We start from the raw sequence: 14,693 nt of genomic DNA, 5'->3' as shown, positions 1-14,693 counted from the left end.
GACTGTCAGACATAATGGTGGGGGGGGTTAAATTGAATGTTGGCGGGAACACAGAATGGGCAAGAGCGGATCAGCCATTGTTAGCCTACCTGAATAGCCTTTCCAATGAAAGTGAATTTACCCCCATATTGGCTGATCCATTTGAAGTTCAATCACTAACAAAGGGAATCACCATATACATGGGGAGATGGTAGCGCAGTGGTAATGTCCCTGAGCTAGTAATCCAGAGGCCCAGGTTAATGTTCTGGGAACATGGGTTCAAATCCTACCATGGCAGCTGGTGGAATTTCAATCTAATTAATAAATCTGGAATATAAAGCCAGTCTCTGTTATGGTGGCAAACCATCGATTGTCGCAAAAGCCCATCTGGGTCACTAATGAAGGAAATCTGCCATCCTTACGAGGTCTGGGCTACATGTGACTCCAGACCCACAGCAAAGTCTAATGTTTAACAAATGCTGGCCTTGCCAGCGATGCCCACATCTCATATATAAAAAATAATTTTAAAACTCACTCCATTTTTTAAAACTGCTAGCTATATAGAGGATTGAAAATAAAGCTTATAATGGAGAATTTCCTGAGTATCACCTGATCACCATTAGAGTTCAACAGAAACTCTTCTGAAGCTATGGTAATCGATCAGGCCGATCCCCGAGGAGATTTCTGTTCGAAACTTCGGATACAAGGGTTTCCTAAATTCTTCAGAAAGGGAAGGTGATCATTGCATCATTTAAGGGTGCTGAGGAAGATACAAGATTGTGAGAGAGGACTGTGGGATTACTTTTAGGTTAATACAGGGAAATGCTGATAGATCAATATAGTGGGCTTAGTTCTGGATTGGTCTGAGGGGGGCACGAAAGTGTTTGCAAGAGAGAAAGAAAACTTAGTTGGCAGCTGATACAAGGCTGAGGAGAGAGCTGCAAAAATGGGATTCATTCTGGATTGAAACAGGACTATTAGGAGACAACAGACCCATGAGATTAGTTTTGGATTGCTGTTGTTCTGATAGACCGAATGGCCTCCTTCAGTCAGGCTATAGAGCTACAAAGCTGCCATTTATCTGACAATGGAGAAAATTGCTCGGGTATTTTCTCTCAACAAAAAGCAAAGCAAATACAATCCAACCAATTACCCCCTCAACAACCTACTCTCAAATCAGCAAAGTGACAAAGATGTCATTAACTCAAACCAGTCCTTACTCAACAATAACCTGCTCACTGATGTTCAGTTTGGGTTCTGCCAGGGTCACTCAGCTCCAGACTTCATTGCAGCCTTGGTCCAAACATGGACAAAAGTGCAGAATTCAAGAGGTTAGGTGAGAGGGACGACCCTTGACATCAAGGCAGTGTTTGACTGAGTGTGGCATCAAGCAAACTGAAGTCAATGGGAATCAAGGGCAAATCCCTGTACTGGTTGGAGTCATATGTAGCACAAAGGAGATGGCTGTGCTTGTTCAAGGCTGATCATCTCAGACCCAGGACATCGTGCAAGAGTTCCTCAGGGCAGTATCCTCGGCCCAACTATCTTCAGCTACTTCATCAATGACCTTCCATCATAAGGTCAGAAGTGAGTATGTTCACTGATAATTGCACAGTATTCAGTACCATCCACATCTTCTCAGATACTGAAGCAGTCCGTACAGACTTGCAGCAAGACCTGGACAACATTCAGGCTTGGGCTGATATGTTACAAGTAACATTTGCATCAAAGGAGTGACATGTAATGCCCAATGCCAACAAGAGAGGATCTAACCATCTTCCCCCGACATTCAACAGCATTACTATTGCTGAATTCCCCCGCCATCATCCTGGGAATTACCATTGATGAGAAACTTAATGGACTAGTCATATAAATAATGTGGCTACAAGAGGTCAAGGCTGGGTATTCTGTGGCAATTAATTTACTTCCCAACTCCCCAAAGCCATCATCTAAAAAGCACAAACCAGGAGTGTGATAGAATACTCTCCACTTGCTTGAATGAGTACAGCTCCAACAATACCCAAGAAACTCAACATTATGCATGACAAAACAGCCAATTTGACTGACATTCCATCCAACACATCCACCACTGTCAACATCAGTGCACAGTATCAGCAGTGTTTGTGAAATGCCTCCTTTGACAGCACCTTCCAAATCTGTGACTTCTACCATCTTAAAGGACATGGGGAGTAGATGGATAGGAAAACCACCACCTGCAAGTTCCCCTCCAAGCTGCATACCATCCTGACTTGGATCTATAAACTATATTCCTTCACTGTCGCTGGATCAAAATCCTGGAACTCTCCTTCTAACAGCACGGTGGGTGTACCTACAGTACATGGACTAGTGGTTCAAGAAGGCGACTCACCACCACCTTTTCAAAGGCAATTAGGGGTCGATAACAAATGTTGGTCTTGCCAGCAAAGCTCACATCCCATGAATGAACAAAAAGCATACTGACTGCCTGCTTATTACTTCTCATAATTTAACCGACCAAGTGTATAAAGGCCTCCTGTTTCAAGGTAAGCCATACAAAGTAGTCATTGATGACCTCATTCAGCAGTTTTCCTGCATAGGAACGAGGCTACAGAAATATAAGTAGTTGTCTTTGAGAGGAAGGGAGAAAGAAGTGAAAAATGAAGGGAAGGTGGGGGGAAAGAAAAAGGAAGAAGCTGGGGGAGTGCTATTAGCAGCACAATCTACAGAGTTGTAGGGGGACAAAATGTTAGCTCAGATCTGCCCAGATATTTGTAAGGCTATATCAATGAACATTTGGTCAGAGAATTGTCATGCAATGTAGCTTCTCTCCCATCTCCAGAGATTAGATATTCTGTTGCAGTTCTTGCTACACAATAACCCTACTTGGAATAATAGCAAGAGTGGTTGCTCTGTGCAACAGTTAAGGTTGAACAGCCTCTGCACTGAAGCACAAGATTGTGAATAGGAATTCACCAGCAGATTCCATTTTCACTTCAATAAACAGTCAGGTACTTAATTGCAACACAAGAGCACACATATGCTCACAGGATTCTGTATCCAATTTCTCCATTAAAATAATAAGTATTACTTGTGTTACTATTTCAGAATCCCAGCAAGAAAATGCTGTAAGACTTGCTCACAATCTAATAATCTGACTGCCCTTAATGACAGAGAAACACACTAATCGGAACTGTACAGTCCAGCACTCAAAAACAACTAGTTCTTATTCACTTACTTGAGACATCAGTCTGCCCAGATGTCTCCTGGGTATGTGCTTGAATAAAAAAAGGATAGTCACACATCTGGATGCCATCTGTGGATACAGTCCTTTTTCTCAAAGAGTCTTTATTAACAAAATCCTTTGCTTACTCACACTCCTATGTGCACAGACAAGGCTTTCATTTACTTATCAACCTCTGTAAACAAACATTCACAGAAACTTTCTTTCCCCCAACTACACAGTGTTCAAACTCAAAATTCAATTTGCAGTACTGAGAATTTATACTCCAGAACTGCTTCCAAAATTTCCCGTTTCCCAGTATTCTGAAGTCAATATGAAAACAGCACAGATTCACCATTAGAAAATAGTGGTAACTCATGGATATGAAAAAAAAACAAGAAATAAAATCAACTTTCTGGCCTAAAACAAGCGGTTGGAGAAGCTAGCTCGGCTACACCAGAAAACAGGAACACAAAAGGTGCATGCTAAATTTACTTCATTGAGCGCTGCAGTAGCCAGCCGGGTGCAGTTAAACCGAGGCCTCATCTATTTTTTTCAGTGGATGTCGAAGACCAGCATAACACTATTCAAAGGGCAGGAATTCTTAACCAAGATCCTGTCCAATGCTCCTTCCTTATTCAATATCACAAAAAAATAAACTAACGTCATTCATCTCATTGCAGTTTGTGGGTCATTGCTGGTACCAAAAGGTTTCTTCTTTTCCTACATAAGAATCATTGAATTCCAAACAAATACTTTTTTGCAAAGTGCTTGGAGACATTTTTCCTCCTTTCAGTTTGCATTTACCAGTGTTATTATTGGCAAATGTGGAACAAAGTCACCATGTAACGCAGTACTGTATTCTCTTCCTTCAGACACAAACAGCAACTCATTAAATTAGAATGCTGCCTTTGACTAAATGCAGCCTTTGATAAAGAAACTAGGGATCCAACTTACTGCGGAGGAGTCAACAGGTTTTCTTCAAGCTGCATCAAAAACTACATTTAGCCAAGGCAATTATATCAATAATGTTTAGAGTCCTTTGTGTGCACTAAGGCATTCTGAGCACTTTACACAGTGCAGAGGAAAAGTAGATGATGAACAGGAGGGGATAAAGGAAAAGAAAGTTTGGAGGGTTTTTAAAAGTCAATTTTTGAAGGCTGAGATGGAAGATTAAAAGGCAGGATGTAGATGGCAAGCTCCAGAATGCACAGAGAGAAATAATATGGTGGATGGGTGGGGGGAGAGCCTTACAGCTGACAGAGCCAATAGTGATGGGAGGGGAGAGGATGCAGCAGTAGGAAACAGAGGCCCATAACTTGCTGACAAAATAATGGCGAGGTTAATGGTACTGGCTATTATTGTGTAAATGCTACAGCAACTTCAGGTGAGGGAAGATGCACTGTTAAACAAGAAAACTAAAAAGTTGTCAGCTGAGACGCAACACTCTGAGGTTAGTTTTGCGAAAACAACATCTTGCTGTCTGCCTCACCATTGAATGAAATGAATTTGCAGTACACTAACATCTCCAGTCTGGAATGCTTGGGACCAAGTCATTTCTGGATTTAGGAATTTTCTGGATTATAAACTGACATTAGAACACCTAACCACAAGAGTGTTAACTGGAAAACACTACAGATATAAATATTTACTTGAAACAATACTATGATAAAACATTGTAAGGTAGTAATAAAAATTGTTTCTTATGAAAGTACTGTATCTTCCATGTTTCTGCTCCCAAAGTACTGTACTAAAATGATGACGACGTTGAGGGAGTGCTAAAAAAAATCTCCGGACAACTGGTGTTTCCGAACAATAATTTCCAGATTGGAGAGGTTACAGTGTACTTGCATTAAAAATGCACTAAATTTGCCACAGAAAATCAAGTTGCTTCCTTTCAATCTAAGTACCATTTAACAATGTGCTAAGTGTTAATTGCTGCCAATCAAACCACTATTGCACTGAAAATTAACTACTACAAATGCAAAGTCTCATTCCTCCAGTTTTTTAAAAAAAATGTTTTTTTAAAAAAGTTTCCTTTTCACTCTTTTTCTCTCAATCTAAACTTTGTTTCCCTCGCTTTCTCTACCTGATTTTTCACTGAATTCATCACTTCAAATTTACACTTCCTTCTCAGTCCTTGTACTGTTAATTTCACAATCCTTCAGGCTCATCAATCTCAACATGCTTGCTTGTTCACTCAGATCCCCAGTGTCTGGTTTCCCTCGCAATGACAGTATCAGCTCGCAATGATAGTATTAGTTTGCATGCTCAGTAACTTTCCGTGAAAAAAAATTTACAGCTTAATCCTGCAGGGGAAATCTAACTAACGGCAAATGTGTACGCTCCACTCTTACTGTAAATTATGGTCCAGAGTCAACTGATATCAGAGGAACAGAGGCTGCATGCAGGGATAGAGGTCAGATATGTTTAGAAGGTAACTGTTTCCCATGCATATTATATGTACAATATATATCACAGAAGTAACATATAAAAATCTGTAACTAATAAATTCCTCCCCAAGATTTTTGAGGGGATGTTTTCAGCATTCTCTCAGTTGCAAAAACAGCAAGAGTGCACAATTTTCTGTTCACAGCCAAAATAGCTCAAAATCATCACAAAACTACAGGGTTTCCATGTTGAGGCAGTTAACTACGAATGATCCCTAACCAAGTTGATCTTAAGGGCTCCATTTGCTGACACTACTCGGGTACTATCAAGCATGGAGTTTAAAAAGAATTGCTTCTAAATAATAGGCCAAATCTTGCTGGAAAATAATTGCATAATAATGATTAGCACCATTACTAATGTGCAAATTTCCAGGACATGCTGCTTGATTTGCTGCAGTCTGTTCTTTTTCTTCCAAAATTAGCTGGCTTTACACATTAATTGCCCATTAAAAACTTTAAAAAGGTTTATTGGGCTAATACCTGGAATGGGCGGGTTGTCTTATGACGGAAGGCTGGACAGGCTAGGCTTGTATCTGCTGGAGTTTAGAAGAGTAAGAGGCGACTTGATTGAAACATATAGGATCCTGAAGGGTTATATGAACATATGAATCAGGCGCAGGATTAGGCCACTCGGCCCCTCAAGCCTGCTCCACAATTCAGTAAGGATGACAGGGTGATGTGCTAAGGATGTTTCCTCCTGTGGGAGAGTCCAGAACTAGGGGTTACTGTTTAAATCATAAGGGATTGCCCATTTAAGACAGAGATGAGTCTTTGAAACTCTCTTCTTCAAAGGCAGTGGAAGCAGACCCTTTGAATATTGTTAAGGCAGAGGTAGATACGATTCTTGATAAGCAAGGGGGTGAGAGGTTATCGGGGGTAGGCAGGAATGCGAAGTTGAGGTAACAATCAGATCAGCCATGATCTTATTGAGTGACGGAGTATCTTCTAAACAATGGAATAATTGTTGTTGCTAGGCATTGCATTCTCTTTGGCCTTAAAAACAAACAATTGGATTGGTTCAGTTTTGGTTCTGTAAGCAATCAATTGCTGTTAGATCTTAAAAATGTCAACATTAATTTTTGTATACTCTTCCTTTTCGTCTCTCTCAATTCAATCTTTCTTTCCCTCACTTGGAATTTTTGGTTTGTACACAATTTGACTCTAATTCATGCGCCCCCCTCTTTTTCTGTCATTCTTCTGTTTCTTTCTCAAGCCTTATATCTCATTGGGGAGATACACTGTTGGTCCCAAAGTTCACCAAGGTACCAGCTGCCCTGTTGCTCTTGTAACCATTATTGGCTCACACTTCCAAAAAGTTATTGGGCAAATAAAACTTCAGCCGAAGGGTGCAGAAAAAGCCTAATAGCATTCCCGCAAGTTGCCCTGCTGTAGTAAGATCCAGTCCAGTATCTTTATCAGAAGACAATTTCTAAAAAGAAAAGTAACTGCCTTCGCAATCAAAGTCACCATCTTCTATATAGTATAAACATGCACAAAGGCCAAAATAACGTGTATGGTAATGCAGGAGTTGAAAGTCCTAAGTTGATAATCCTTAACAGCATTATCCTCAACAGCCAGATATTGAGATCTCAAATCTATCGGTGTGCGCACTTTCTAAAGGACAATTATTCATGTAGCCGTTTGGTTGTACAGAATTGGAGAATTGCTGAGAAAAAGAAAAGGACTTTTTGTCAAAACTTTTTAACCTTGCACTCAACAGGACAATTCATAAGAAAATACCAATGTCAGGGAAACAACACATTTATACTGTATGAGGAGAGAGTGCTGATTGGTTGGCAAATGGACTTGGCAATTATTCACCAAAAAGGTCAAGGATCCTGTCCTTGTCCTCAACTGGTCCAAACTTTAAGCTGTAAGAGTCAGAGTTTCCAAATATCAAGCTAGATTAAATTGGTCGGAAGTTTATTTAAAAAAAAACATTTTTGCAGGGAGACTCCTGCAGCTCAGTCTCATCAACAAAAATATGTCAAACTTTTATTTTAAGGCCGGTGACAAGGAAAATCTGTTTTTCGCTGGATCTTCCTGGTTGCCACCAGTCTAAGTAGTGCTGTTATTTCAGTGATGTGTCATGTTTGTGTGTGCATGTAATCCATTTTCCCTGTGCTAATGCTCTGATGCAATATCAATACTCCAAAAGTGATTGCTGATCAAAATGGCAAAAGGTAGCTTGCATCTGCTTTTACCCTTTACTACCAGTTTACAGGAAGATTGGTGAGGGCAATGGCACTTTTAGGCTTTGCACACAAGATCTGGGCAATAATATATAAAGCCCTATATAGTGCCTGCACACCATCTTACACAGTGATCCTACTATTTCCTTTAGCAGATGGGCACAGGTAGGAATTATGTAATACAATGCCATTTACCTTCAAAACAGAATTGGAAAGTTACTTCAAAGGTAGGGTAAGTGCTAATGGTAATTTGGTGATATTCCTAAAACTGGGTGACTAATGAATTGTTCATTATATGAGGGCATGAAATCTGCATGATGAACATATAAGCTCCTGCTGAAAAAGGATACCAAATCAAACTGTCACTTATAATAAGCTAGTGTCTGCCACCAGTTCCTACACATGGGTTTCAAGATCCCATTGCTGATGCCAAAATAAACTTGCCAGTTGTAGCAAGGCCACAAGCCAGTAACGTTCAGAGTTTTAATAGAACTTCTTCCCAGATGCAGCGCATCAGGCAAGTTTAATCCAGCTGTTGGCTGCACGAAGCCCCACACTTCAGAAGCCAGCTGTGCTAGTGCAATAAAAAATGAGGTGAACACAAATGATCCAGCTCTCATCAGAAACTGAACATATTCTGATGCAACACAAAGGAGAGTCAGGTTGACATAATCAAATGTACATGGTTTTCCTTTAGTTGACTGAACAAGGGAAATCTGGCACAGTTTAGACCGAAGCTTCAGAGACTTGTGGCAAGCAGTAAGGCAACCAGTAATTGCATCAGAATTCACATATCCATTCTAGGTTCAAAGTACTGGAAATCAACACAAAGCTCAAATTTTATTTAGGTTTATTTTAGAAATTTAATTCAGCTTCAATTTAAAATAAAACCTGTAAAAAACAATTAAAAATCAATTTCAGAGTCCTTCCCATTTTAAATTACGATACCACTCATTCACATCGAGTGCCTTGGCCTCATACCATGCTGGTGATGGTCCCTGGATAGCCAAAATGCAGGCCTATCAAGATAGCCTGTTTATCAATGTTTCTGTAGTTTTTAAAACAATGGAAAGATGCCTAAGTTGAACAGCTAGGTCCTCAGTTCCCACTGGCCACGATGGTTTTCATTCAATGCTGCTAACCAGCCATTCTGGCTTATTTTAAACAATGAGACAGACATGCCATTTCCCCACAATTCAAAGGACGGTTCCGATTTGAAGCTTGCAGTAGTTGAGAGCACTGCCAGCCAATTCCACCAGTCCCACCTCCAGCTATAAAGACTTAAGAACACTGAAGTGCTCTTTACAGCAGATTTTATCTTTCAGCGAAAGTGGAAAACTAGCAATATCTGATCAGCTGTTGATTATACATCTTGCCAATTTTCCATTCCATTGGCAAGCAGTTGAGGTGTCTAACAGGTGACCCGCTAAGGCCAGTTTTCTCTTCACCACCCAAAGTTCAAATTTCTTGTATTTTCTTGCACGGATATGGGCGAGTGAATTCAAGCAGCCAGTAACAAAAACTCAGCAATAAACTTGTGGGTAGTCAGCTCGAAAATGGCAGTAGATGCATACTTGTTATTTTAATGAATGAGGAGCATATAAACCACTTTGTTAGCTTGCAGTTGTGCCTCATCTCAATAAAAATGGCTTTCAATATGCCTTCTTTAAAAAGACAGGAGAATATACACAGCAGCGTATGTAATATTGCAGTATCCAGTATAAATAGCAAAGATTCTGTTACAATTCCTGAGATTAGCGAATAATTTTAACAGAAGTTAAAAAGTAAAAAAAGGTGCACCCTGGATTGAAGGGGGAGCAAGCACTGCTTACACAAATGACTGCTGATGCTGAACCAGACAGAATATGTCGGTAAAACTCACCACTCAGCTGCTTACCATGGATAAAATAAATGATATACTACTAAACTATACTATACAACTAAAGATCACGAACTAACACATGACAAAGTCAGATAAAACCATTTCATTATGGCAGTTAAACTGACATCAGATCAAGGGTTGGATGTTCCTCTTTTTAAAAAGTAATCAAAAAACATGGACTTAACAGCACGTGGTACAACTGATATTTCACTGACTAAAATGAAAGGAGCCAACTTTACTTAATCCTTGAAATCAATTCTGACTAACAAATAGTTATTGTGATTCTGAAAACAAGCTTTTACATGGTTTGCCATGTTTAACATTGGTGACTATAGGAATAACAAAATCAAACATTAACAAGGCCACTGATTTATTATTTTGACTAAAAACAATGTAATTGGAGAATCGGATATCCAAAAGAGCTTGCAGAATTTCATTTATTGAAAACCCTACCTGACTTACTCAGTCCCATAAGCCATCAGCTGATTATCAATAATACTTTGACCTCTGCCCGGTACAACCCCGATATCTCTTAAACGAGAGGAATTAAATACCATTTCAACACACACCCTGTACCTTGTTCACACTGGTGGCAGAGCTGCGTCCAGTATTTTTATAAAAATCGCTCTGTTTATCTCGGGTGACTCAAGAGCCAAGTTAGTCATTACAAATAAAAACCTAAGAAACAAAATCAAATTCCAAACCATTAACCCAGTAGAGGCAAGGTTGGAACAGTGAACACAGAAAACAATATTTCACTGGAGAGCAGTTATAGAATTTTATTTCATTCATCACTGACCACAAGACACATACAATGAGAACAAGATTTCCCACTGAGTCTAGTGTCAACATGACAATCATTTTTTTGAGAATTTAGAATGGATATGGGGCACAGAAAAGGAAATTAAAACAGTAATTAATATAGGTTCTTGCTCCCTTCTTTTCCCCCAAAAGGACCTGTTGACCAGCTAAAAGGAAGCACCTTCACCATCCTTCCCTGGAAGGACTATAGGCCTGAGCTCTGAAAGGGAGGGACCCCAGGGCAAAAGGTTCCCCAGTAAACCACCATCCATCCCTTTCCCAACTTGATGGCACAGATGCAGATGGCAGTGAGATGACCAGAGTTGAGAAGTACCAACCAGAGAATCACCTTCAATCATTACAAACAATTTAACTGACATCAATACTGGCCTTGTATTTGGCTAACCTGCATGTAATAGCCAGCACACAACCTTGTGCAACTATAGATTTGAAACAAGGTACACAGTAGAAGTGGTTCAACTAGTCCATCCTAATCCTCAGCTTTGGACCGTTGATTGCAACATAGCTCATGGTGTCAAATGGCACACGTGAATGTCAGGGTGACATAGATTGGCAAATCTAATATCATTCAAACTCTCTAGGGCTAAGAAAATAAACACCAGCCTTTCCTGGTGTGCTGAACCAGTTGGTTGGCTCTGTGCTGACAGACAAAATCACGACACAAGAAACAGAAGCAGGAATAGGCCATTCAGCCTTTCAAGCCTGCTCTGCCATTCACCAAGATCATGGCTAATCTTCTACTTCAACTCCACCTTCACACAGTATCCCCAAAACCCTTGAATCTTTTAGTCTGCAAAAAGAATCACTGTCTTGAATATGTTGAATGAACAAGCATCTACAGTTCTGTGAGGTAGAGAATTTGAATGCTAACCCTTTGAGTGAACAGATTTCTGCTCCTCATCTTAGTCCTAAACTTATCCTGAGACTGTGACCTTGTGTTCTAGGTTCCCAGCCAGGGAAAACATTTTCTCAGCATCTACCCTGTCAAGCCTCTTAAGAATTGTTTTAATAAGATCCCTGCTCAGTCTTCTAAACTCTAGGGAATATAAGACCAATCTGCTCAATCTTTCCTCATAGGGCAATCCACTCGTCCCAGGAACCCATCTGGTGAACCTTTGTTGCACTTCCTCTCAGGCACGTATATTCTTCCGTAGGTATGGAGACCAAAACTGTATGCAGTACTCCAGGTTGGGTCTCACCAAGACCCAATAGATTACTAAAGCTCAGGAAGACTTCTTCATTCTTGTAATCCAGACTCATTTAAATTTTACTGGTTGCTGCGTCACCCATCTCTGTAGAATTTGATGAGCAGTTTTCAGCATCAGCATGTTCAGGAGCTGTCGCAGCACATCAAGTTTTCTTCCATTTCTTTCTTAATTTCTCCTTCAGAATATTAGTAACATAGTCTTGGCAAGTGTGGACAGAGAAGCTAGACAAATACGACAGGTTGAAATATTTACAAGTAAATTTTCTCCAAATTTTATGGATGTTCTCAATCATTCAAGTGGCATAAAGCAGCTTCATTGCATAGATTCTTGATAACACCAGTCCAAAACTGTTTTTGCCAGATAGAAAATCCAGATATCTATTGCCACAAAGAAACTAAATATAAAACCACACCAAATAACCAACTCATTAGCTTGTACCAAGTCATACGGCAACATTAGAGCTGCTTCAGACCCAGTGAGCCCAGCATCATGCTTATAACTAGGAAATGGATACTACATAGAATTTACAGCAGAAACAGCCAATTTGGCCCAAGTGATCTGTCAGGTGTTTATGCTCTATATGAATCCTCTCCCACCTAATCAGCATTTCCTTCTATTTCTCGATCAAGCTTCCCTTTAAATGCTTCAATTATTCCACATGGTAGCAAATTCCACATTCTAACCACTCTCTGAGCCAAGGCTTTTGAGTCATTGTGATGGTTGCATCTTCCCAGAAAAGCATTCCTCTTTCGGGCAAATACAATCAAAGATACCCAAATTCCAAACAATTTTCAGAATGCAATCACTGCATTGTTCAAGTTTCTCATAAAGTACTATCTTGTCAAAGCAAGTACATTTGCTCACCTTGTTCAGCCATTCATTCTTAAGTGACCAATAGCCTAATTTGCACTGGTACTATGAAGGGGAAACACGATGCAAATCACCATGGGGGAGATCCCCCAAACCCCAGAGGAGCTATTGCTGTTGTAACAAGTTCATGCCAATTCACAGCAGCACAGATTGCCATCCAATATAATCCATCTACAATTAACTAGTAAATACAGCCATCATGCTGCACAAAAGATCCCAGAGAAAGCAACAAGATGAATGACCAGTTAATCTGCTTTTAGTGGTAGCATGGGGCAAGGTAAAAAAAAAATCAGGCAGATCAATAAGAAATCTGGATGTGAAACTTGGGAGATGGAGCAAATAAGCATGCACCTCTAGTGATAACTTGGGCTGTCACCTGGGTCTGGCAAGGATTGGATTGTGACCCTGGCCACAAGCTCTGGCTTGAACAAAACCAGAAAATGCTGGAAAAACTCAGCAGGTCTGACAGAATCTGTGGAGAAGGGGCCATACAGGCTCAAAACATCAACTCTGTTTCTCTAGCATTTTCTGGTTTTGTTTCAGGTTTCCAGTATCCGCAGTGTTTTGCTTTTAGCTGTAGTTTAAAACCTGTCAGGGGACAATGCAAACTGAACAACAACACTACTGCAGGATGGCAGTGCCTCATCAAAAACCTCACCATCTTGCAAGATGAGACTGTCAACCCCAACCCCAGGTCACATCACAAACCAACCATCAGCTTAAGTCCAGGAAAGTCCAGGGGGTGGGGGAGGATACAAATAGTTTTGGGAGTGTGATTGACAGATTTCAGAAATGCTTCCAGACAGTCCCACCACTGGAAGTGGCACCATCCTGTGTTGAGCAAGCCAAGCCTGGAAGACTGGGGCAAAGCCCAGGGGCAGGCATAAGGAGCTGCAGTGCAAGCAGAGAAAGCGATGGAATTAAGCCAGGCCCACAGCTCCCGGTCAACAATCCACAACTGCCTACCGTCGTGTAAAGGACTTCGCACTGTCCCGTCGACAGATTGAGCTCACTGAGCTTGGTATCCCACTGGAGGGGGTCGGGAATGTCAGTGTCCAGCGCTTCCATCGCTGCCTCTGGGTTATACCATCCGAGCCGGCCCAAGCTGCTGTCTGTCTGTCTCTCTCTCTCTCCCTCCACCCCCCGCCCCCCCGCCGCCACTCTGCCCCGGCACCGGCCGGAAGCGCAGAGGAAACAGCTACCTCAGCCAATCGGACAAGGGGTAGCTCCGGAGGCTTCTCTCTCCCATTGGCAGCGGCTCCAGCCAATCGGCTGGAGCCACTTCGCCTTTCTGCTCTGCTGAGCCCTGCCCCTCCCGCCCGTTGGTTGAACATGGAAGGCGGATCTCGCGGTGGCGGCGGGGCGCGCGTGCGCGGGAGGGCTGAGCTCGCAGGGAGGCGGCGGGCGCGCGTGCGCGCCGGCTGGAGTCAACGCCCGCGTGCGTGGTGGGAGCGCTTGTGGAGTGCGGTGGCCGCCATGTTTAGGGAAGGTAGTCCTCCTCCTCCTCCTCCTGCTTCAGTTCTCTGCCATGGCGCTACGAGCTCCGCCATGTGTAAGGCAACAAGCAGGTCCTGAATCAACGGGTATTGAACCCGTGCTGCTGGCGTCAATCTGATCCACACTGCTTCCAGCCGGATGAGCCAAGGTTGCCGTGGTAACATACACTTTTACATGCATATTGTAGTCTGCATAGTGATGCGAGAGGCTCCAATGTTATCACCATGGTTGGTCATGAATCCGACCATTGGCGTTTGTTGGAAGGATTTACAGGTAGATACTCAAAACTATTTGGCCACATTCCTTAGCTTTCAAGTTTTGGAGTGGGACTTGAACCCACAGCTTCTGGCTCAGCGGTAGGGATGCTGCCCACTACACCACAAAGCCTAGGAAGAGAGCCCTGTGACAGAAATTCTATCATTGAACCAGATAAACCTAACTAGTCATTGAGTTTGGGAGTGGGGAGCATTGTCTACTCTGGATCAACAAAACAAACTTGATAAATCGGCACGAGGCTTGATAAATAGTGAGCCTCTGCTGAACAGGCTCATACAGAATCGGAGATAAAAACAAAAAGCTACTGCGGATGCTGGA

At 41.7% G+C, this 14,693-nt stretch overlaps 1 protein-coding gene across 1 annotated transcript in view; it reads right to left on the bottom strand.

Moving 5' to 3' along the window:
• The window catches only part of creb3l2 (cAMP responsive element binding protein 3-like 2), a 102,002-nt gene extending 88,237 nt beyond the window's left edge, over positions 1-13,765 (bottom strand). Inside the window, exon 1 of the mRNA XM_078568533.1 lies at positions 13,569-13,765. Within this exon, the coding sequence (XP_078424659.1) occupies positions 13,569-13,670 (102 nt within the window). The 5' untranslated portion in view covers positions 13,671-13,765. The remainder of the gene's footprint in view (positions 1-13,568) is intronic.
• Between the last annotated feature and the right edge of the window lie 928 nt (positions 13,766-14,693).

This window comes from Cetorhinus maximus, chromosome 22 (genome assembly GCF_964194155.1).
Source record: "Cetorhinus maximus chromosome 22, sCetMax3.hap1.1, whole genome shotgun sequence".
NCBI lineage: Eukaryota > Metazoa > Chordata > Chondrichthyes > Lamniformes > Cetorhinidae > Cetorhinus > Cetorhinus maximus.
This window is presented reverse-complemented; position numbering and strand designations above follow the sequence as displayed.